Source organism: Pseudochaenichthys georgianus, chromosome 2 (assembly GCF_902827115.2).
Source record: "Pseudochaenichthys georgianus chromosome 2, fPseGeo1.2, whole genome shotgun sequence".
NCBI lineage: Eukaryota > Metazoa > Chordata > Actinopteri > Perciformes > Channichthyidae > Pseudochaenichthys > Pseudochaenichthys georgianus.
The window spans coordinates 1212622-1235065 of record NC_047504.1 but is presented as its reverse complement, the minus strand read 5'-3'; the positions used below and the strand labels follow the sequence as shown (position 1 = coordinate 1235065).

The window sequence follows — 22444 nt, the reverse complement described above, 5'->3', positions numbered from 1 at the left end:
TGCATTGCAATTGCAAACGTGTGTTTTTAGTTATTGTTCAACCAAGGAGTTTGATATCGAAAATGAATCATCATGTCGTGAACCCTGACCCCTGCCTTACCTGTCCTGATGCTCATCTGATATTAACATGCAAAAGACACAATTAACAGAATAGCATGGGCCCATCTGTATGTCTGACCTTCTTGAAAATGTTCATGCCAAGGTCGGCGGAGATGTCAGGGACCGCCTGTCGACGGAGGCTGGTCAGAGAAACCTTCGTGAACGTCTCGGTGCTAAGAGATTTTCCCTCTTCGTTACATTTCAGGCTCATATCCTGCAAAGCACAGTAGAGGGAACAGATGACTCGTGCACCGAACGATTGAATCTTTAGATTTGCACCAGAACCAGACATTACAAACATGTACAAACAATGATCTTCTTGACACTACCTGAGTCTTGTGGGTGTTGACCAGTGAAGGTGTGGCGGCCACCATGGAGCTGCTGCGGGGCCGCGGCAGAGGTGTGACCAAGGGTTCCGGGGTGCGTTCGGGTCTCTCCTCCAGGATCTGCCTCAGGCGCTGCAGGTAGAACATGAGGGCCCAGTGCACGCCCTCTTCCGTCCAGTGTGGCTGCAGCAGGCAGCGCAGCACCGCAACGTCAAAGTAGGTGGCATAGCGCGCTCTTTGGGACAGGGAGGTGGGCAGGCCCGCAGGAGCAGAGGTCCTTTAAGAAGAGGGTTTGAGACAAGGGCGATTGGACGTTTTTAAAGAGGACATATTATTTTACCGTGTGAACATTTTCGATTGCCTCCCACGAAGCAAAATGCAAAGTTGAAATAGAGAAAAGCGGAACATAATCCATTTAGTTAAATATGTTTTCCCGTTGTATTACAATGGTCATGGAACATATAGGACATATCACCAACATGCCAACAGGTGGCATAACTTTAAAATATAAAGGTACTCAAAAGAAGTGATATCAAATCCGACAACTGTCATCAAAAGCTGAATAAGGGATCATGAAAAATGCAAAACAAGTTTGAGTATTTTGCATGCGTTTTAAGCTTTTCCATTAGTGACTATACACATAACAGTTACACTATGTCACGGCCTTTGCTGTTATATTAGCCTATCATCAACTCCCGCCACACTGCTTCATTAATGATGCATCACAGGAGGCTGGTAAACAAGGGCAGAGCCCCCCTGCAGCATCACTGTGGCGGAGAGAGCGGCAGCCTAGGTGAGTCCACTATAAATAAGCCAGAATGAAGGTCAGCGGATGGTGAGCAGCGGAGATCCACACACACACACACACACTGTGGAGAAACATATTGATACTGCGAGAGAAGGGGGGGGGAGGACAGGGAGTAAGGCATTTAATCTTGGCCCTGGTGATAAATGGAGCAGGAAGCGATGGTCGATTTCTACATGAATCACTTTGAGAGCAGAGAGAGGCTGTATCATGTTACACTGTCTAGCCAACACACACACACATACACAGCTGTTGTGTCAGGTTGCCAGGGGATACAGAGTGATGACAGCTATCGCCTCGAGCCCCTGCGAGAGGAAGCGGGCCCAGCCCCCCGACTCCATGCGGTAGCAGAGATGCAGCAGCAGCAGCCGGTGGTTGCCATGGAAACTGCCTCAGCATCAGCAGTGCTCTGAGTGGATGCGGCGGTGGCGGATGAGTAAGCTGCATTAATCACAGGAGCTGATGGTAGATATTATTTCCGTCGGAGCAGGTGTGTGGAAGAGGAGGAGATATATTTATAAACTCTGACAAGGCCTGACAAAAATATATTATTTGGATTTAGATGCTTTTTTTGATTAGATTGGATCGAAATCCACTGTTTTGCAGCCTTTCCTCTTTGTGGATCCATACAGTGGGAACTTGGAAGCAGGAATATAATTCCCTCTTGCACCCTCAAATGGCAAAATGCTCTCGCTGCCATCTCATTTTTATTCAACTCGCTTTCTGATCTTTGCCGCACAACAGCTTCCCCTCATCAACACTCTGAGAATTAACATGCGTGTGTGCTGAAACCATAGGGATACATCTGTCACTGCATTACCATGGGACTGCTCCAAAAAACCTTTGGTGTTTGAGTGCATGAGGATATAACTAACTCAGGGGAGGGGGGGGGGGGTGAGGGCTTATTTTGATTTGCAGTGAGTTGCTGGCTGTCAGAGAGATCGTGAGGAGCTTTTGGAGTGGCTTGTTTTGGTTGTCAGAACGAGTTGGGATGAGCAATGGAGGGCTTATCATCAATGTTCCCGCGTCTCTCTCTCTCTCTCTGCCCACTGACGATGACGGATCAGCTGTTTAAAAACACACCCACATTGGATGCTCCGCATGCAAACGTGTTTAACCGGAGCAGCTGTGCGTCATATTCTGTCAACACATTCAAACCAAGCAATCACCGATCACAAACATTAGAGGTATTAATAATACATCCCTTTTTAAGACTAACATTTTGTATTAACTGAATCTTGTTAGCTAAAACACGCTTTTATTTGAAGCTGGGTTCACTGCTATGCCTTCCTAAAAAAAGACATCCAACAGCTTCAGCTTTTACAAAATGCAGCTGCTGGAGTTCTTACAGAAACCAAAAGAAGCCACCTCATTACTCTGACACTTAAGTCACGACGCTGGATTCATATAATTGACTTGAAAGCACTGCTGCTGGTTTACTAACCCCTAGACGTGGCTTTCATACGTTTCAGATGCTACACTAAGTTCATTAAGTTGATGAAAAGCCGTCTTCCATTTGAAACTTTTGTTTTCACTTGTGCTTTTAACCGTGTTATCTTGCTATGTTCGATGTTAACATACCCATGGGTACCCGGTGAATGATTTTGTACACTAGTCATATTTACAAACTGGTTAGATCTTTGAAAGCATCCTCATATTTATTCATTTTAACTATAAAAAATACTATATATAGTTTCATATTGTCTGTATTTCTACCTCTATAGTGTATTCAATATGTATACAACTGTTCATAGTGTTTATTCCTATTAATACTGTATTAATATCTGTCATATTAATATACTTATATTATACCTATACAGTACATTACACTGCTTCTCTTGCACTTCTGGTTGGATGCTAACTGCATTTCGTGGACCCAGCACTTTCTGTAATGACACTCACATTGATCTAATCTAATCAAATCTAAGATACAGCCCTGTACAGCACTTTCATTTGCCGTTTTGTGAGAATAAACTTGCCTTGCCTCATGGATAGTCTTTGATTCTTATTACCCTTGCGGTCCAACGGGCCTTATCTGTGCCAAAGCGAGCACAGATTGAAGCTTAGTCGTGGGCTAGACAATCTGAAGCCAGGCCAGGCCAGGCCAGGCCAGGGCCAGTGCCAGCATCAGACATGTAGCACATTCATTCAGCTTAATTACCCCTGATTTTGTGCCGATGCCTGAGCGAGACAGGGCGTGTGCTGACGGAGGAGACCGCGCTGCTCAGAGCTACATTACACAGGGGAAGGAGGAGCTCTTCATATTGAAGCTAGCTCTCGCAGGCTGGTGGAGCGAGCTGTGCTGCGACAGACGCCGCTGCGGGGCTAAATGTTTTGCTATCAACAAGATGATGGCACCGGCTCTGTGTCAGCGTGGGTCACTGCTTCAACCCGCCACTGGCTTCTTGGAGACATCGCAGACACATTATTCATACGAAGGAGGTTTTGTAAAAATAGTGAATTCAGTATTGATCATTTAAATTATTATTTAAAAGAATGTAGTAGCACACTCTCTCTTACGCTGCCTTTTATACAATTAAATAACTGTCTATATTGACATTGCACTGTATTGTTTATTCTTGTATACATACAATCTTCTTTTGCTTCTTTGGACTTTTTAAAAATGTTATTCAAATGTCTTTTTTTATTATGTTTTTGCATTTTTGTCAAGCACTTTGAATCGCCTTGAAATACATAAATAAACTTGCCTTTTAAAATCTACAGTAATAATAAATACAAGCTATGTAATAAGCCAATGCAGCACACATGGTTATATACATGAATACAAATGATTCAAACTGTCCCATGTTGTTCTGTCTGACAAAAGGAGAATTGTCCCATAAAGTGTGTTGGAAGTCCATCATCTTAACACTTCTACCTCGTCATCTTAACATAACCCCAGAATCTAAATCAATAATGCCCACATGACCAAATGCAACTGTCTCATTATAGGTGCTTACTTTTTCTTGGAAGGGCCTTTCACTGGTGGGGGTTGTTGGGAAGGCCCGCCTTTCTCGACCGAGTTACCACGACGACAGCTCCGCTCACCAGAAGCGGGGGAGGAGGAATCTGATTGGGCCGCCTCGCAAACCACCTGGAAGCCCTGTAGGCGGGAGGGGGAGATTGACAGAGTGTAGATGGCTGGATAAGCAGGCAGATAGGTGGACTTCCTGATAATTAAAAACTGTGAGGCTGGAGGGAGGCTTCTGTCATGACCCTCGCTAACCAAGCTAATGCTCCCGGATGGCTGGTGCTAATGAATATTGCCCCTAGAGGATGATGAAAAGGGGGGAGGAGATGAAGCCTTCAACACTTTCAATCATCATGGGGCTCAAAAACAGACGAGATATGAGCTAAAAACGCTCACTCACCATGGGACCAGGGTTGCCAGATCCACAGGGGCTGCACTGGTTGTTGACTGGGGAGTTCCTCTTTGCTGTTGAGACAGGAATTACACGTCCTTATTATAAACAGACAAATGCAGATTACACACGGTTTATATGGCGGTTAGGAAGGATTTTTTTTAAACCTGTCACAATGTTTCGGACAGGTTTTATGAGCGCAGTAAAGGCAGAGATGTCAGGCTGGCGGTGCTCCCACATCGGCTGCCATATCACCAGACCGCTGGCCAATCGGAAGGTCAGATCTGACTCCTTCAAGTAAATGGACAAAATAGAATTCATCTAAAAGTTAATACTGCAATTTCAATTCATTGTGCATCCCTAAAAGCAACATGTTTAAAGGTCATTATGTCGGAGTGTTCTGCTAATATGATACGATCAATTACAAGACAGTAATTCATTGCTCAGCTGGGAAACACAATGCAGTCCCATGAGTATTGTAAACTGACCATTGTTTCTGATTACACACACAGATCAATAGCTATCGGGTGACCCTGAATATATGTGTGATCATTTTAGAATAGAGCTGCTCTTAAAATCTTTAAAATAAATGTTTGCCCCGGGGAAGTATTCCTTTGCACATCAGAAAAGGCTAAACAATGCAGTACTAATGGATGGTATGAACTGTGTATGTTTCTTTAATCCTTCAACAGTGTGTGCTTATGTTGTAAACCTTAATGTCTGCAGGTACACACCTTTATGCGATGAATCAGCGGAGCAAACAGGAACACAAACAGCTCCACCGTGGCCATGCTCTTGTGGAACAGCTTGGTACGGGCGTGCTCGTCCTCTTCCAGCAGGGAGCCGCTGTGCTGGGGCCCCGACCCCCCTAGGGCAGAGCCGGAGCATGAGCCGGGGGCCCCTGGAGAAGATCCCTGGTTGCCCATGGGCTGGAGGAAGGCGCTGCTGCTGCTGCCCGCGGACCAGCCGTGGCCCAGGCTGGGCTCGTGGTTGCACTCCTGGGCGGCGTCCAGCAGCATCCAGTGCAGCGTGTGGAGCAGCTTCGTCTCCGCCACGCCCAGCTTGTCCTGGTGGCCTGTCAGTCAGAGGTCAGGGGTTAACTCAGACTGCTGTGTTGTGTATATCATTCTCTATAAGTTTGGGTGATTTTAAAGACCAAAAACTGAAATCCAAGTCAATAATGTCTACATGTATATGCAGAGGCATATTAGTTCTGTCATTGGGAAGACCCAGCATTATGATGTTTCACTATGGGTCATGGAAATAATACAGACCTGCAGATACTTTATGACACTGGAAGTCATTTTAATATAATCCATTCTCCATACGTAGAATAGATAGACCTAGTTGGAATTGCAGGTTTATATGCATTTACTGTAAATCATTTGCAATAGCTTAGACTGACGCCTAATTTTTCATATTAACAACATATAATATTATAAATTGTCTTGCAGACACTTAGATTATCCAGAAAAGCATTTCATTCGAATAAACAAGTGAATTATAATGTTTTTTGTTTCTGATAATCCAGACCTGTGATGTAGTCAGGCTGTTGTGCAACTTCCCTGTGACCGAAAGAACATCCGTTCTGTGTTCAGTTGAATGAGGATAACCCTGTCAACTCAATTCCTAAAGTGCAGGTAACGTGTGTGGTGTGTGTCCTCCTCACCCAGCCTGTTCCTGTTGGACAGCAGGATGGAGGTGCAGTGGAGGACATGAGGCAGCGCTGCCTGCACCAGCTCCCAGCGGGAGATGCTCTGGATGGCATCTGACAGGGCCGGCGACAGCCCGTGGAGCTTATTCTCCACCAGCACCCGCTCAAAGGACTGGGGAGGCAGCCAGAGAGAAAGAAAACAGAGACATCAGCCAGGAATGAAAGCCTCTCTCTTTGACTATCTAAAGGCCCCACATGGCCCCAAGCACTGCAAAGCCTGTGGGAGAGACAGAGGCAGCTCTGTTTAACTCCAAGGGAACCTGGAGAAACGTCATTATGGATATGAGTTTCCAAAGGTCTGGCTCTGGGGTAATGGGAGGAAGCAAGGGGGAAACTAATTTGCTAAATGCAGAATCAAGAGCCCACTTGATGTACAGGTGCATTCAGGTACAAACAGATTACTGGGAATGAGAGTGATTATTTCCCCTCACCACGAACATGGCATTATGAAATAACTTACCACACAAGATGCTTCATACTGTTTCCCCAACTTTGGACGTAGAAATGCACTGAAAACACACAGAGAACAGCCGTATATAACATTCTCAATGTGGACTACACAATTACATATAGAATGTCAAATTGTATTTCTATAAATCAATATACCCAGGACGACATTTAGTTGTATTGTTTTGGCCCGCTTTCTGTTTTTGCATTACAGGTGTGTCATGAAATCCGTTTCCACTCACAGTTAACCCCTTGCAAAAAAAAACAGGAGCCCACCTGCCTCCATTTAAAGCATTCAATGCAACTGACACACTCAATGGCACGGATTACATTATAATACATCTATGTTCACGCTTGCTAGGATAACAACGCGTACGTGTCCTTTCATGTCACAGCTGCTGTCAAATGCTAGATCCCTATTCTAGGCAAGCAAACACCTGTTATCAATTCCACACTAACCTGGTCTGCCTCCATAGGAAGGTCTGGATGGGGAACGGTATTCCTTTCCCGCACTCCGGCTCGTTCTCGTCCAGGCTCTTCCTCTTCACCATCTTGGCCGGTCCTGCCTGCCTGTCTGCCCGCCTGTGTGCAACCACCGGCGGCTGCTGGCTGTGGTGACCAGCGATCTTCCCTCACGACATGATTGGGTTCATCCTGCGTAAAATGGCTGCAAGTGTCGGTCGATCGGCGGCAATAGAGGGGCAGAAAAAGAGAGAGAGAGGTAGAGAGAGAGCTAGCGGTGGGGGGAGAAGGAGTCGGAGAGTGCTCTGATTTCAGCGCCTCCCTCACCGGACAGAAACAGTTGATCGCCGCGCTGATTTATCGTCGGCGGAGCTTAAAGAAGCAGCTGCTTCAGATGTCTCCATTCTAAACGCTATTCTTTAAGCAACATGATGGAAAATGACAAGGTGTATATGACATTAAAAAACAAACGGCTGAAACATACCTTTAATTGCACCCGGATGGTGCGTTCACGTGAAGGATATACTCTGCCAACAGGTTGCTTAATAACCCAAGGGGACTAGCAATCATACTTCACACTTTCAGTGAATTTAGACTTTTTCTTATAGAAGTTAAAAGTAACAACACACTACTACAATCTAGCATTGCAAAGTTACATTTCCGAAAAATGTACTTAATGATTCTGTATGTAATACAGAATGGCCCCTACAAATATATATTTTAACGTATGTCCATAATGTAATGACCACAGCACATTTATTTAATCACTAGTCAAATGTATAACAATGCATCAATTTCTACAGGCTGGGTTTTCTACACGTGTAATTTGCAAAGTAGGCCAACCATACTAGTTACAAGTAAAACAAATTATCCTACAAATTTAGTGCAGTAGAACTTTAAAACGTCCCTCATGTGTTATTTACATATTTAATAGGCGTTTTTCTGACAAAAAACGCCTATTATTAACATGCATTCGTGCCTAGAGTATGCTAAAGAAGATAGCTGTTTGCTAGCTTCTACCACAAACGGCTACACTGGCTCTGTCATTAGCAAACAACATTTTCCTAACAGTTATTCTGAAACCCACTTGTCTAAAACGCCAAAGTCAATTTGCTCAATTGGTGTCCGAAAACACCTGAGTGAGGAAATCCGGAAGGTGTAGGTCGCGTGTATGAACCGAGGGGGGCGCTCTTGCATACTGTTAAGGCTACTAAGCTAGCAATGTTAATTTAACACAGATTCATAAATATACAACATCACATCAGGCTCCTTAGTTATTTTATGTAAACATTTTTTAAATATGAAGTCCATAAATGACATTAAAATGCATTAACATCCTTAATTGACACACATTTGTTTCCCCCAATAAAAGTTGTAATACAAATCCAAGGAGACATTTTTTATCAAAGACAATTTAACACTTCAACCATTTCAAAGATATATAAGATCAATCATACATTTTCTGAGACTTATAACGAGAGACTAGATCAACCTGTTTTTATGTCTTTATTTCTGTTGTCATCATCCTGTAGGAGAATTTGTCATCAGTACATCTCAAACATGGGAACGTTTGCACACATCTACAGTACATGGTATTTTAAATACGCTTACACAGGCAAAGAGGGGCCGAGGAAGAGGGAGAGCAAGAGTAGAGGAAGCACAGAGACACACTGCAGAGGTCACTTACACCGGGGGAGGAGGGAAAGGGAGGCAGAGAAGTTGTACAATGGTGAGCAGAAAATATGCTCAAACTGTTTTGTTTTTTATTCCTTTTTTTTTTTTTAAATGAATTCTAACAGCTGCGGGTGACTCCCATTCTTCACATCTTTGTCGTTTCGGCGTAGTTACTGGTTTAATCGCACAAGACAGCTGCTCTCTTAATGGAATGTCATCATATAAAGCTTATTTTTTTCACTTTTCAAACAAACGTTGCCCATTCAAATACATTGTACAGCCCAGTCTCTGCGAAAAGGAGAAGCAGGGGGACAGTTTTGGGATTTGACCTAAAAGTATAGCCACTAGAATGCATCGTGGCCATTTACACTCACACTGAAAACGTTAAGATTGCACCAAATAGATCTGATTTATTATAATGTATTTGCCATGCCAGCATAACAGCATTGTTGAAGCCTAAAATAATCACAACCGAACGAAAAGAGCAGCCAAATGATTGCGGAAAAGAAAAGACAAATCTATTGGAAAGCTAGTCTTTCAGCGCTTGACTCGACATAACTGCAGTGGTTATCCACATGTAAGTGCTAATAAGCCAGTGCAGCCACAGGGAACATACACAACTTCCACTACAGTGACATATATATAAAAAGAAAAGCATTCAAATAGGAAATCATAAGATTAAAACCAACCAACACACAAATAAAAATGTCATGTCACATGTTAGCAGACGTGCTAATCAGCCATTCTTTTGCAGGTACACGCCATTACATTTCTGTAAGTTTAGTATCTCACAGTCGTTTCTTTAAGACTATTTCTTGCATTCGGTACCATCAATTATGAATGAACATAATGCATGAGCTCATCTCACCGTTTATCCCCATACATGTGGAATGTGATGCTTTTCACGCACAAAAAAAACACTGTACAATCGTAAAACAGCCTTCTTAGACAAACCTTAGCACTCCACTTATTAAAATGAAAAGTCCATACTTGAGTGACAAATGAGAAATAAAGAATGACCGGGTGTGTGAATTAATTATAATCTAAGGATTCCGTTTTTTTTTAAATCCCACTGCAAGGTCTGGAGGGGTCGTTGATGGACGATCTGCTATAACTGTGGGGTTGAGTGTTGCAGTGAAGGATCTTGGGAGAACACTGGACGAGTGATTGATGGGAAGAGGAGTGATAGTGTGGATTTCGGAGGGTATCCGAAGCGGAGGTATCTCGCTCATAAGCCCTGCTTGGCCAGGGCAGCGGTGACATCCTGGGCCAGCGTGACGAGGTGGGGCGACTCCAGCATGTTGATGCTTCCGGTGGAGGAGAGGCGGGGGGACATCCCTCCCGTCTCCATCCCCGGGGAGTGGGTGACCACGATTTCCGCGCCGTGATCCACTCGCGCTTTGGCTTGTTCCCGGAAGTTCAGCTTGTGGCTCTCGATCTGCCAGGGAAAAGATCAGGGGTGTTAAAGAAAGAAATGTTATATATATATATTTTTTTTTTTAAATTGTTCTTATTATTTTAATGTATTGAATTGAACTGTTTTAACTTAATACACTTTTTTTTATCAGACTATTCATTTTTTGTTTCATTTCTTTACTAGCTTATTTATTATTTTCATTTTTCTTATTGTCTTATTATATTTATTACTGTTTTTACTTTATACAATTACTTTTACAGAAACAATAATATTAGATATTTTCTAGAGAATTGTTTTGAACTATATTCATTTTAATGCATTTGATTTGATTTCTGTCTTGTTTTATTAAGAGAGTTATCGGTTTGCTTTTTAAAAAATGTTTTATTGTATATATTCTCTAGCCGTTTTTAACTTCTAAGAATGATGTAGGTTTCATTATACACATGTTGGGTAGGGCTATACACATAAAGCTTTATGACTGCTAGAAGGGTCTTTTTACCATGATGTTCCCGCCTCCTGGAGTGTGGCTGGTGTTGCTCAGTGAGCCGACCTTGGAATGGGCCTTGTCTTTAAAGTCCAGCTTCACATTGTCGATGCGCACTTGACCTCCCCCTGGGAACAGGACAGAATGAGAAGAGGAGCATCACACCCTGCAGGCAACACTCAGGGCAAAGCATCTAAGTGTGCACAGCATCTATTCACTTTCTTTACTCAGACAGTATCATTAAGGCCACAGTAGAAATCAGTATAATAATATCAATAGGAACATTTTCACATTTCAACATCAAGTCAAAGATATGCAAAATAAAATAAAAATACTGATCAACCACATGTCTGCATTCATGGGACCCAACTCTTAAAGGCATACTTGTTTGAGGTGCAGCAAGGGTATTTCCTTATTTTGTAATGTGTTGCTATCCTTAATCTAAATTATAATTGTCACATTAAGTTGCACTAAGACTTTCTTGTAACATAAAATTGAATACTTTGAACCTGTTCTAGTATTTATATTATTGGATAATCAAACAACTAGTGTCGATGTTCCTTTTCCTCGAATAACATACCTGGTCTGTGGCGGATGTTGGACATGGAGCCACATTTGGCGGTGACGTGGCTCACGTCGATCTTCTTGGTTTGGATTTGGATCTGTGGGTAGCAGCAGAAGCACATATTAAAGCACATAATAGGAGCGTTCAACATATGTTACCTTAATAAAGAAATGACTTGTTTTGGGGGGGGGTTTTAACCAGAGAAACATGGCGAAAGCACATCATTCAACACAACGCAGGCGCTATGTTATGCTCAAGGGAGCAGATGCTTTAAATAAACTTTATTGTCCATGGATGAAATGAATTACAGTGAGTAAAACAAAGATACAGAGTGCATGCTGGAGAGACGTGTTTACACTCAGATTGTACTATGAGTGTGTGCCTAGAGCAAATATCAAACAGGATATTTCTGGTGCAAAAGCTGATGGGAAATCACATTCAGAGGGACACAAAAACAACTACATGGCTAAATGATGAAATTGAATGTGTTGTAACTCACGTTTCCACCGCCTGCTGCGTGCTGGATTTTGTCCAGGGAGCCACACTTAGCCTGAACGTGGCTAAAGTCCAGTTTAACACTTGGAATCATGACCTGGGGATGACAGGGTGAGCAAAACACTCAGTTCAAACTGGATAGGAGGAGCTTAAAATGCACTCCTGTTCAAAATAATCCCATAAAAGTGTCCCAATTTAAAATCCACGACCTATCAATCCCTCTGCACCGACTTCAGCGCAGGGGAACTTCTAAACCACAGACACAAGCCTTTCACCTTTGGAGTCCATGCAGGGTTAAAGACATCAGAAGCTGCACATTTAGCGATGTAATCCACACAAATATATATATTCTTAGTTGGTATGGAATGTCACCGAAACAAGCCAAAGATAGACAAGCTGATGTGCAGACGGATGAACGTATAAAAGTAGAATGAGAGAACAACAGCGCCCGCTGAAAAGAGAGAGAAAGAAAGGAGAGAGGAAAGGAGAAAGAGAAGCGAAAGTGTACATACATTGCCTCCTTTGGGCGTGTGCCTCAGATTATCCTTGGAGCGGCACTTTGGCTGAACATGACTGAAGTCCACCTTCTCGTTTAAAATTTGAACCTAAAACAAAATCAAATAAATAAAAAAAACACTATATGTGCCTCTTTTAGATTACTGTGGGGTGGAGTGATACATGTACTGCATTTACATGAACACATGCAACTTAATGTGAAAATGGCCTAAATAATACAAACAGTATTGTGCAAAATTGCAGTTTAATACAACCAATGGCAGTATTTCAGCCTTTGTGCCCCATTTTGTGTTGTTTTGTTAAATATAAAATACATACAAATACACCACCATTGTTACAAGTGCTAAAGTGAACACAGAGGGAGGGAGGAATAAAGAGGGGGGGGAACACACGCCTCCGTCTCTGATCTGACCTGGATTCTTTTCACAGCTCCTCCTCTCACATGCACGCACACATGTGGACACTGCTCTTTTTACCCATCTCATGCTTTTCTTTCCTTTTTTTGAGGTTCTTACGCAGCTCTCTGCAGCTGCTGCAGGACAGACAGCTGCAAGGTCAACCAAGGACAATGCACTGGACCCACTCACTAAGAATATGTCCTTTGAATTGTGGATATTTTCTAGTTTTCTTCTGAAATAGCAATCTATATTAAAATGACAATATATTAATCGATCCTAAACAATCAATTATTTAAAAATAATAAAATATATGTAGAAATATTTAGTAAAAGAAACAAAAAACATTTTAATGATAAAATAAAATGACATTATTATGATTGTAAACATTTCGTTAAATGCTATTTTAAAGTATGAAATATATTTGTATTCTTTTATCCCCAAAGAGGAAGGAAGAACTCCCCTCTTCCTGCAAACAACCCCTTAATCAAAAGTCTCGCCGGGAGCATTTACACTGTCTGTTGCCATGGTAATGTGTTTACCAACCATATAGATAACGATAAGAGCAGCAATAAGTCCAGTGTGTGTTAAATCATTAATATTGGAGGAAACCATGCACGATGCAAGAACTTAAGGGCAGCTCTTTTAACATGTGTCACCCAATTCAGAATCCCTTATCTGGATCTGTTGTGTGAGGTGATATATTTTCATCCTGTGTCCTTGAATGCAACTTCTCAATAAGTAATTACGTCCGCTCGCAATTATTAATACAGAGAGCCGGAGGGACAATCCTGCACGGCGATGACGAGAGCGGATCCCCTGAGAAAGGATTCTGCAGGTTGACTAAAAGGAATGTTCTTCAGAGGAAAGCTGTTTCAAGATGATGTGAGAGGTAAAGAGAAGGAAAAAGGGGAAGTCAGGGCAAGAGGCCGCAGGCAGCCGATGACGGAGAGGACGGAGAGGACGGTGAGAGGAAGTGACGGCAGCAGTTAGAGGCAGAGAGTGATAGTGAAGATGTGAAGACAGATATTTGACGACATCTCAACAACTCAGGGGAAGAGACACAGAAGAAGATTGTTGTTACATGCTGAAAAATAGTGGAATCACAAATCAAATATCGAGTAAACAAGATAAAACTAGCTGAAACTGCAAACTCTTATACGTTAATATTCACATAAATGACATAATAATTCCTTTTATTTTTAAATGTTTCTGTCTTTTTATGTGTGTTATTGTATCTGTTAAGAGTTCATTGCATTGCATAAATCCTTTATGGATGTGAATATTGCACAGAAAGATTAACGAAGGTATACAAATATTTTCTGAAGTAATATATACCTCTCGTTTAAATGTAATAGAATGATTCGTTTTGCACACAAAAATAAGCTTTTTTATTTAAAGATGTAACATAAACTTGTCCTTTACCGCCCCCTTGTGGGCAAAATAGGTAACTGCACTCACATACTTAATTATCCAGAAATCGTTCAATATGATGTCAGAAATATACAAATATCAATGTTTTTGTGAATGTTTTTTTCAATGGATGACGATACAGATTGTATGTCCTTATTTTGGAGAATTTAACAGAACACTGCACTAAATCTCGGATGTCATTAGTCAACTACGAGGTAAATATGTCAACAAAATACATGTATGTCAATCTGTCTTTGTATCTGCTGTTTATAGACTGTTAATATATATATATCTTAGTAGCTTTGGTACCTGTCAAAGTGAAAATGGGATTCTTTTATTTAGAAAATCTTCCCAACATCTGCATCCTTTTAAAGTCCCCTAAACATGAGGCGTTCTTTTGGAATCCTAAACATGATGTCATAGCTCAATGACATCCTGAGCCCTGTCTCTGTTACCTGTCCCCCTTTGGGCTGGTGCTTGAGGTTGGAGGTGGACCCGATCTTGGACTTTACGTTCGTCAGGTCGGGCAGCGGCTGATTGAGCACCTTCAGCTGCCGTTGGATGGAGGACGGAGACTTGGGCGGGGTCCGGATCACCGCCACCTTCTTCTCCTGGAGGATGCTGAAGGACTTGGGCGTGTGGCTGCCGGGGGTGCGAGAGCCGGGGGTGCGGCAGGAGTAGGTTGGGGGGGAGCCGGGGGTCACGGCGGTGGAGCCGGGGGTGGAGGCGCCGCTGCGGACTGATCGGGAACGCGCAGACTCTGTACCTGGAGGTTACAGGCGGAAAACTCTGGATTAGAGTGAGGAAAAGAAGGAAGATGAAGATATGAAAAAACCTTTCTGGATTCTTCCATCGATGGGAGAAAATATGGATCAGCACAAAACCATCAACAGGGAGATGTGTGGAAGCACACACAGGCAGCTGCATTCATTTAACGCCGGCACCTAGTTGCTGGGTTACAGGTGCAGGACCAATAGGATTTTAGTCAACAACATCCTGAATAAGAACAAAGAGCAGCGACCTGTTGTTATGGATACCACCTGTACCTCTGATGAGGCCACTGCCGGTTTGACAAAGCCACATTTAACACATTCAAAGACAATGAATGAAATAAAGACAATTATAGGAACACAATACAATAATGAGTGCACTAATTCGCCTATTTAAATTAGGAATAATTAACCTAGTTACACTGAACCTAATAGAGGTATGCCTTCTGATACTTCCAAGGGGTGCATCATTAGTACCTATTTATTATAACTGCTGATAAAATATACTAAAATAAATGTAATTGAGACAGCTTTAAAATGCATAATTTGAATGCCATACTTTTATAGATATATTATATTTACTCTCTTCAATTATATATTAATCCATTATTAATTATTTACTCAGAGGCAATCAAATCTATTCATGTTTTATTCATTTCGTATAATGCAATCAAAGTGTGTGGAAATTACATTTTAAATAACATTTTAAATAATATTTGTATGACTTTGAAGTTGTACAAAATGTAATTCAAATTAACTTTTTTGTCACATAAATTTGGAATTAAGAGTGTTTTAGTGCTCATTATATAATTATTTGTTTGACTTTAGTACATTGGTCTCACAATAATACAGTCAAGCACACTTTATAGCGTTTTTGTATATTTTAAGTACTACTCATGATATACCATTAGCACACTAAACACATCGTTAGAACGCTCAAATATACACACTAAGTATATTAATAATGAGTATATTAGATTAAGCATATTTCATAGTACTTTTTAAAACCAGGGTTAGGTCTACTCACTTTGACTTCATTGTGTTTAGTTCCTTAAGTTGTATGTCTTGTTATGTCTTCTTGTAAATGGGAAGAAAACAGACGTTCTGGCAAATCAGGAATCTTTTGTTTCGAGGGAAGGCGATAGAAGGGGATCATTTGATAATAAATAGTGTTTTTCAAACCTGCACACACCCCTGCGTGACCAGATGAATGAATGAATGTGTCCTCAACGGATGGTAATACAGAATGATAGTGAGTCCTCATTTTGATGTTTCTAAAGACGAAAAACACTTTATCGACAAACGAGATGCCACACGTTGACGAGGAGGGTGTGATGGGATCTAACGGCTACTATCAGATCTACTAGGTGGTCTACCTGCCATACCAGGGGGCCTTCCAGACCTGTTGTCCGCTCTGGACTGGATCGCTTTGAGAGGCAAAGGGACAAGGAGGGAAAAAGGAGATCAGAAAACAAGGAGGGCAAGGAGAAAAGAGGAAACGGAGCGTAAGGTAGTTTCATTTGAGAAAAGGAAGTAATGAAGCCGTGCAAGAGATTCAATGTGCTGCTTAAGAGAGACCATTGGGTGTGTGGTGTACTTGTGAATGTGTGTGTATTCTTACAGGTCGGCCTGGAGGGGGTGCTGTCATCTTGTTCCGCAGCAGGGATGTGGCGAGTCAGAGATTTAGCCGGCCTGGGGAGGGACGACCTCTTCTCCGGGCTGCGGTATGCTCGCTCCTGAGAGAAAGCAGACACTGAAGGGTCACCCGGGCTCCATTTCTTTGTATGGACTCTGGCTACCTATCAATCAACCCTAGCTTTACCTTCTCCACCCGACTGTCTATCATAGGGGAACATGCAGAGGAGGGGCGAGGCTCGCTCAGCCCCTCCCGCACCAGGGGGCTCCGTTTAAGGCTACAGGCAGAGCCGGCCCGGGGGGGCATGTTATTAGATGCCCCGCGCTGAAATGCCATCTTTAACAGAACGGCCCTCGTGGGGCTCTGGACCCCGAAGCCAAGACAAGAGGCAGGAAGCATGCATGTGAGGAAGAGGGGACACACGGATGGAGAGATGAAAGGAGACACACTGGAAGAGACAGGGATGTTTTTACAGAAGACATGAAACACAATGAGGTTTTCAGATGGAGGGAGGAAACGGTGAACGATGGATTTCAAGATATTTGTAAGAGCACTCGACATCATGAGCATCACATTGTAAAACCTGCGCCCTTACAAAGCTAAATGACTTCTATACTCACAGGTCTTCTCTGCCGAGACTGGCGTTAGGAAAGAGGTATGCATGCAAGACAAAATAAACGTGCACACATGCAGAAAGAAAAAAGAAAAAGGTCCAGCGTGTCATGCATACAACAAGCAATATCAACATTATATACATAAATACATTTTATTGTGTACAATTGCTATGAAAGCACCAATAATCAACAATATCCTATGTGTGCAATATCACGATTGAGCATTATCGTTAAAAATATTATGATTTGAAATATTCTCGATTAAATATGCTAATACCGAGTGTGTGTCCTTGTCGCTGGTACTTACAGTGGTCCTCTCCCTGGACTGGTGGGCAACACTGAGGGGCATATGGCTTTCCAGCCCTGCAAAGAAAAAGCCCCGCGTTAGTCACGATGTAAAGCAACAAGGGAAGGACATGTGCGATGAATGTTCACACACAACACACATTCACATCCAAAGATGTACTCTGAAAAGGCAGCTGGAAAACCACTTTCACATTCATAGACGTGTTCACACCAGCGGACCAAGCACAACGCGGCCATATCCAGCAATTCAAAAAGTATACAAAGACGAGAAAGAAACAAGAACATGACACCATCCATTGTTGACATGGACACAATTAGAAAACAAACAAAAGACCAAGCGGTTGAGCTCATACTAAGAAGACCACAGCACAGAATGTTTGCCAGCTACATTGCACCTTATTGATTTCTCCCAGAGCCATCAATAGAGAGAGAGCAGAGGCAATAACATGCCTGATATTGTGTGTATCAATTTAACCCCTTAATTGCCCCAGCTTTTTGCAGGGTTCAAATAAAGACATCTCCAGGTCGTGATTGTGTTCATCAGAGTTTGGTTGCACTCTCTCTATCCACAGCATCGTGAAGAGTGTTCACCTGTGGCCTTGCGTCTGGCAGAGCCGTGAAGCACAGCGGGCCTAGGATGCCTGGCTGCCGCTTTGGCAACACTCTTTCGACATGGAGAGCGACTTTGGAGGGCTGACAACTTATTCTGCTCAACCCTCCGCACAGCTACTATCAAAAGGGAGAGACAGGATTATACCAACATCCAAACCGTGGTCAAACTTTCTTTACCTTGTACAGAAGTATGAACAATGTACATCTCACTCTTTGCTAGCTAATCAACAATACACAATTGGAACCTTTTTTCTTCTTCATCTCCTCTCTCGGACCATGTGGAAGGTGACCGGGGACTTTGCGGGACACTTTACTGTCAGTGATGCCAGGGTGGCCCCTTCCTCTGCCAGGGGCCCGTTTTAGGGGTCTGTCCACCACAGGTGTACTGGTAGGACTCTGGCCCTGAGGAAGGGCTTCCATTTGCTCAGTCATGATGCTTTTGTCATCATCTGCAGTGGAGAGGGATTACAAAAGGGCTAGTTCTCCACATTCTTAGCTAGCTGGTGAGCTAGCATAGTACAGAAGACACATTGAGATTTACTATCATACAAACGTCATGGTGTAGGTTAGCTTTTTCTTTTATCTTTATATATACACCAGGGACCAAATTCACAAAGGGATTGCACAGCTTTTGTGTCCGCTTAATCTGCACGGATAAGAACAAAAGGTCCCTTCTCCTTTTACTGTTGAGTCAAAAGGTCAATCATGATTTCTTTATTTGTCCCTGAGCCTCTGCCCGTGTCTGTCGTTGAGCAGTGACAGAGCAGTACCAACGCATTGGCCATGTATACTTTGCCCCTGGATAATTGCAGTCACTTACATACAGAGGCTCAAACTGCACTCAGCTTCTAACAGTGATTTCAATATTATATCAAAAGCGCAATATATTTGGTGATAAGGACCTTGAGACCGGGCCGCAAACGATACCCAATCAGCAGGTGCAATCCACTCTTTGGGAATTCCTCCCTAATGTTACAAGCCATTTTTATTTTTATTTGAACAAGTTCTGGGTACCTTGTGAGTCCATCCAGTTACTGTCTGTGTCAAGGATGGAGACGTCCATGGTTGTTTCATCGTAAGCTGCCTGACTGGTCTCTTCCATCTCCTCACCGATCTCAATGTCTTTCACCTCCATTTCCTCCGTCCTCTTCTCCCCCTCATTCTCTATTGGTTTCTTCTCTTTCTCGTCACCTATGCCATCAAACCCAACAGGCTCTTCCGCTGATGGGTCTTCTGCGACAACTTCAATCACCTCGTCCATGCCTTCATCCCCTTTTATCTTTGTGTCTTCTACTTTACCATACCCTATCCCATCGCCTCCTTCACCTTCATCCAGTTGCTGTACATCATGGTCAGAACACGGAGACAAGTGCGAACTGTCTGTCGCAGGTTCTACATCTTCATCGCGTGCACTGTGACTCCATTCTGAGGTGGGATCTTCTTCCACCATCTGATCGCCTACGGTCAGACTCACCTTGATAACACCCTCGGGCACTTTGGCTTCCTCTATAACCTCTTGAGGTTCTTCAGCCATCTCAATCTCACCCTCTTCATCTGCTTCGTCCTCTACTTGTGCTTGAGGTATGATGATGATTGGGGAGGATAATTGTGGCATTGGTGCGACTTCACCAGGAGTCACTTCCTGTAACTGGATTTGGGCAACTTTCTCTGCTTTTGGCGTCTCTTTCATTTCTATACCGTCTAATCTTGTCGTTGTCTCGTGCCCAGTTTCAATCTTCTTGTCATCTTTCTCTGTGCTATCTCCTAAAGACCGAGATGTTGGTGAAAATATATTCGTGTTTGTCCGTTCTGGTTCTTCTAACTCCTCTTTCTCTATCTCCTTCAGTTGATCAATTCCTGACTCTTGATCCTTCTCCACTTCGATCACGGGAACCACGTCTTTTGCAGCCATGTCTCCAGCAACTTGGGTTTCTGAGGGTGTATCATCTTGGTTCTTGGGGGTGGTGGGAGTTCTGGGAACCTTGCTTTCAGTGTCCAGAGAAGTGAAAGTAAAGGAACTGTCTGGTGGGATGGGAGAAGCCTCTCTGGAGGGGTCTTTTTCAATGTCTACCTCAGGAATCGCTTGGTTCTTTATGTCCTCAGGCAGGCCAGTCTCCAAACGAAACTCAGTCAGTCTGTCTTTTGAAGAAGTAATTGGGATTCTTAGGCGGTCAGGTTTTACTCCACTCATCACGATCCTTTCGAGAATCAGGGTACTCTTTACTGGTGACACTTTCTTTTCACTCACAGTTTTGGAAGAAATCTCAGGGATCATTTCTTGACGGTCTTGTTGTTGAGTTTCTTTTTGAACAACTTCAAGTTCCTCCTCAATTCCAGTCTCTGTGGAAGAGAAGCTTTGCTGTGGAGAGTCCCCAGGATTGGGTACATCAGCAGGAGAAGGCATTGGCCCCGAGTACTCATGGAAGACACAGTAGCCCAGGTCCTCTAACTGGCTTTCCCCTCCCACCACCCTTGGGGTTTTATCTCCTAAGGCTAGCTTGGCCAAAGAACCCCCGACCAGAGCGGGTACAGACTTTCGCCTCATGTGGCCAAGCTCCCTCTTCTCTAATGATTGCCGTGGCAAGTCTCCAGCAAGGTCCAACATCTCAGAGAGGCTGCCTGAATGTTCAATACATGTGTGCTTATCAGAAGGCAAAGGTGTATCTTCTTTGGTGGGGGTATCTTCAGGGGATCCACTGGTAGCTGGGGTAGCAATTGGAGGAAGAGGTTGACTTTCCAAAGATGGTGTTGAAGGGTTTAGCTCAGATTCGTCAAAGCTTCCACTGATTGGACACAAGGTTCTGGACTTCTCTTCCTTTACTGCGTGACCCCCTGTACCCCCGACAGTGATGTTCAGGGAGAGGCTTCTTTGTCCAAGAGACATCTTTTCAGGAATCGTTCTGTCTTTTTTATCCAGTTGTTCTCCGACGTTCTGTGCAAGGCTTTTAGTTTCCTCACTTAACTTTTCCTCCGCTGCTGTGCCGAATTCGTAATAGCTCTGGGTTTGTGATGGAACCTCTCTGGGGATTTTTGAGGATGTCTCAAAATAGGTTTTCACTCCAGACACGTGTTCCACACAAATATCTGCTTTTAACTCTGTGCCAGGTGCTGGACTTGCCTCGACTGCTTCTTGCTTTTGGTCTCCTTCTTTATTGTCAGTCACTTGCATCTCATACGATCTATTGTCACTGCCACCATCTTGGTCCGAGGTATTCATCTGGCCAACCACCTCTTGTTTTTCCTCACTTTCAGACATAGGGCCTCCTGATTCGCTGGGTAAGATATCTCCCTCTTTGTCCTCCTCTGCCAGTAGAGGTTGTTTTGCTTCATTTTCTTTCAACTCCACCCGCAGGTCTCTCTGAGGAGCGTCTTCTTCTACTTCCTGTGTGTCTTTGCCCCCTTGCTCTATTGAGGTGTCAAAGAGCAGTTTTTCTTCCACAGACGGAGTGGGAGATTCAGTCGAGGCGAGTTCTGCACATTCAGGTGTTGCTCGTTCAACTGCCAACTGCTTCTCATGTAGCGGCGCCCCTTGAGGTTCATCTTCTTTCCCAGCAGACTCACAAGACTCCTTGCTGATACTTTCTTCTGGCTGGGCTGTGAGTTGCAAGGATACTGTACAACTGTGTGCTGAGTCATACAAGCTAAACAGCTTAGCTTTCTGCATCGACATAAGCTAGCCAATACAGTGAAGCTGAGGCCGTCTGCACATAGACACAGCAGCTCTCCATCAAGCAAAACACACAGCACAGTGTATTTCGCAGCAGGCCACAACAGCACAGGGGGGGTGACATCACCTGAGATAGCGTGCAGAACTGGAATGAAGGAATGAGTTGCATGATGTTAGATGACCGGAAATAAAAGTACACATTGAATTCCTATTGCAATGTACAAGGATAAATACAAAATGGTCAACCTGATGATATCTAATGACTCTTTTTTATACAACTAACTGTAAAAGGGTTCATGTTCTAATGCAACTACACAAATACAGTGGATGTAAATGAAGCTTTATCTTGCTTGGATAATTAAATGCTATATTACATGAATTAGAGCTATATTGTTGATTTAATTAACCTTATAGATACATGGTATGTGTCCAATGAGGGTGGATGTTATGCTTTAAGTGTGTCCTTAGTAACAATAGGAATACAAAATTATCTTTTGCCATTGGATGAAATGAAAACAACATTGAAATCAAATCAAAGCAAGTGATATCCAAAAATACATTCAGGGCCTATTCATGAAGCACCCATACAGTACAGGTCGTGTACCTGGAAACACCTTCTTTCACACAGTATTCCAACAAAACCAACATCAAAATATACACACAGT

The 22444-nt window shown here is 43.0% G+C and overlaps 2 protein-coding genes across 9 annotated transcripts in view; both read right to left on the bottom strand.

Moving 5' to 3' along the window:
- Nucleotides 1-7752, bottom strand: part of LOC117457424 (protein unc-80 homolog) — a 56363-nt gene extending 48611 nt beyond the window's left edge. The window contains exons 1-10 of the mRNA XM_071205078.1: nt 7700-7752; nt 7213-7420; nt 6767-6815; nt 6262-6418; nt 5327-5667; nt 4760-4883; nt 4602-4666; nt 4191-4333; nt 429-702; nt 179-313 (exon numbers count right to left, since the gene is read on the bottom strand). Of these exons, the coding sequence (XP_071061179.1) occupies nt 179-313; nt 429-702; nt 4191-4333; nt 4602-4666; nt 4760-4883; nt 5327-5667; nt 6262-6418; nt 6767-6815; nt 7213-7304 (1380 nt within the window). The 5' untranslated portion in view covers nt 7305-7420; nt 7700-7752. The remainder of the gene's footprint in view (nt 1-178; nt 314-428; nt 703-4190; nt 4334-4601; nt 4667-4759; nt 4884-5326; nt 5668-6261; nt 6419-6766; nt 6816-7212; nt 7421-7699) is intronic.
- A 955-nt stretch (nt 7753-8707) lies between these two features.
- LOC117457383 (microtubule-associated protein 2-like) overlaps nt 8708-22444 on the bottom strand; it is a 51197-nt gene continuing 37460 nt past the window's right edge. For 4 of the 8 annotated variants that reach the window (XM_034097455.2, XM_034097447.2, XM_034097471.2 and 1 more), the window contains 12 exons: nt 19127-21706; nt 18358-18561; nt 18092-18229; nt 17502-17557; nt 16566-16680; nt 16321-16371; nt 14630-14940; nt 12363-12455; nt 11855-11947; nt 11371-11452; nt 10806-10918; nt 8708-10327 (listed from right to left, as the gene is read on the bottom strand). In XM_034097455.2, the coding sequence (XP_033953346.1) occupies nt 10118-10327; nt 10806-10918; nt 11371-11452; nt 11855-11947; nt 12363-12455; nt 14630-14940; nt 16321-16371; nt 16566-16680; nt 17502-17557; nt 18092-18229; nt 18358-18561; nt 19127-21706 (4046 nt within the window). In that variant the 3' untranslated portion in view covers nt 8708-10117. The remainder of the gene's footprint in view (nt 10328-10805; nt 10919-11370; nt 11453-11854; nt 11948-12362; nt 12456-14629; nt 14941-16320; nt 16372-16565; nt 16681-17501; nt 17558-18091; nt 18230-18357; nt 18562-19126; nt 21707-22444) is intronic. The other 4 variants (XM_034097489.2, XM_034097505.2, XM_034097463.2 and 1 more) reach the window with 3 other exon arrangements.